General features: G+C 55.8%; 1 protein-coding gene across 1 annotated transcript in view; it reads left to right on the top strand.

Moving 5' to 3' along the window:
* The window catches only part of LOC119581739, a gene marked incomplete at both ends in the record, with an annotated part of 64,510 nt that overhangs the window by 43,362 nt on the left and 20,761 nt on the right, over positions 1 to 387 (top strand). Inside the window, 1 exon segment of the mRNA XM_037929870.1 lies at positions 243 to 318. Coding sequence (XP_037785798.1) covers positions 243 to 318 — 76 coding nt within the window.

Below are 387 nucleotides of genomic sequence, written 5' to 3'. Positions count from 1 at the left end.
CACCAACTTTGTTGTTTTTTGGCACTTTCTGTCACATTCTGTCACTTTTTATCGCTTTTTGTCACTTGGCACTTATTGGCAAAAAACTGCCTCCGTCTTTTCCCCCTCGACACGACCCGCAGACCCCCGAGGCAGGGAAGGCCAACCGTCAGGTCAAACAAGCTGGCTACATCACCCACCGCATGGAGTCGCGAGTGCGTCCGTCGAGAGAGTGAAATGTTGTTGGTGGTCACCGTCGCTATCGTGGTGTTCTGGGGCCCTCTGTTCCTGGTGACTCTTCTCACGCCGTCAGGAGGCAAGTCGGGACTCAGCCACGAGGTAGGTTGGGGCAGGTCTTGACGGGGGGTGGGGATGGGGGGTGGATGTCTGTCTCTTCTTTTTAGGGGG

Source organism: Penaeus monodon, chromosome 15 (genome assembly GCF_015228065.2).
Source record: "Penaeus monodon isolate SGIC_2016 chromosome 15, NSTDA_Pmon_1, whole genome shotgun sequence".
Taxonomy (NCBI): domain Eukaryota; kingdom Metazoa; phylum Arthropoda; class Malacostraca; order Decapoda; family Penaeidae; genus Penaeus; species Penaeus monodon.
Note: the sequence above shows the minus strand (reverse complement) of the source record. Positions and strands in the feature narration are given on the sequence as shown.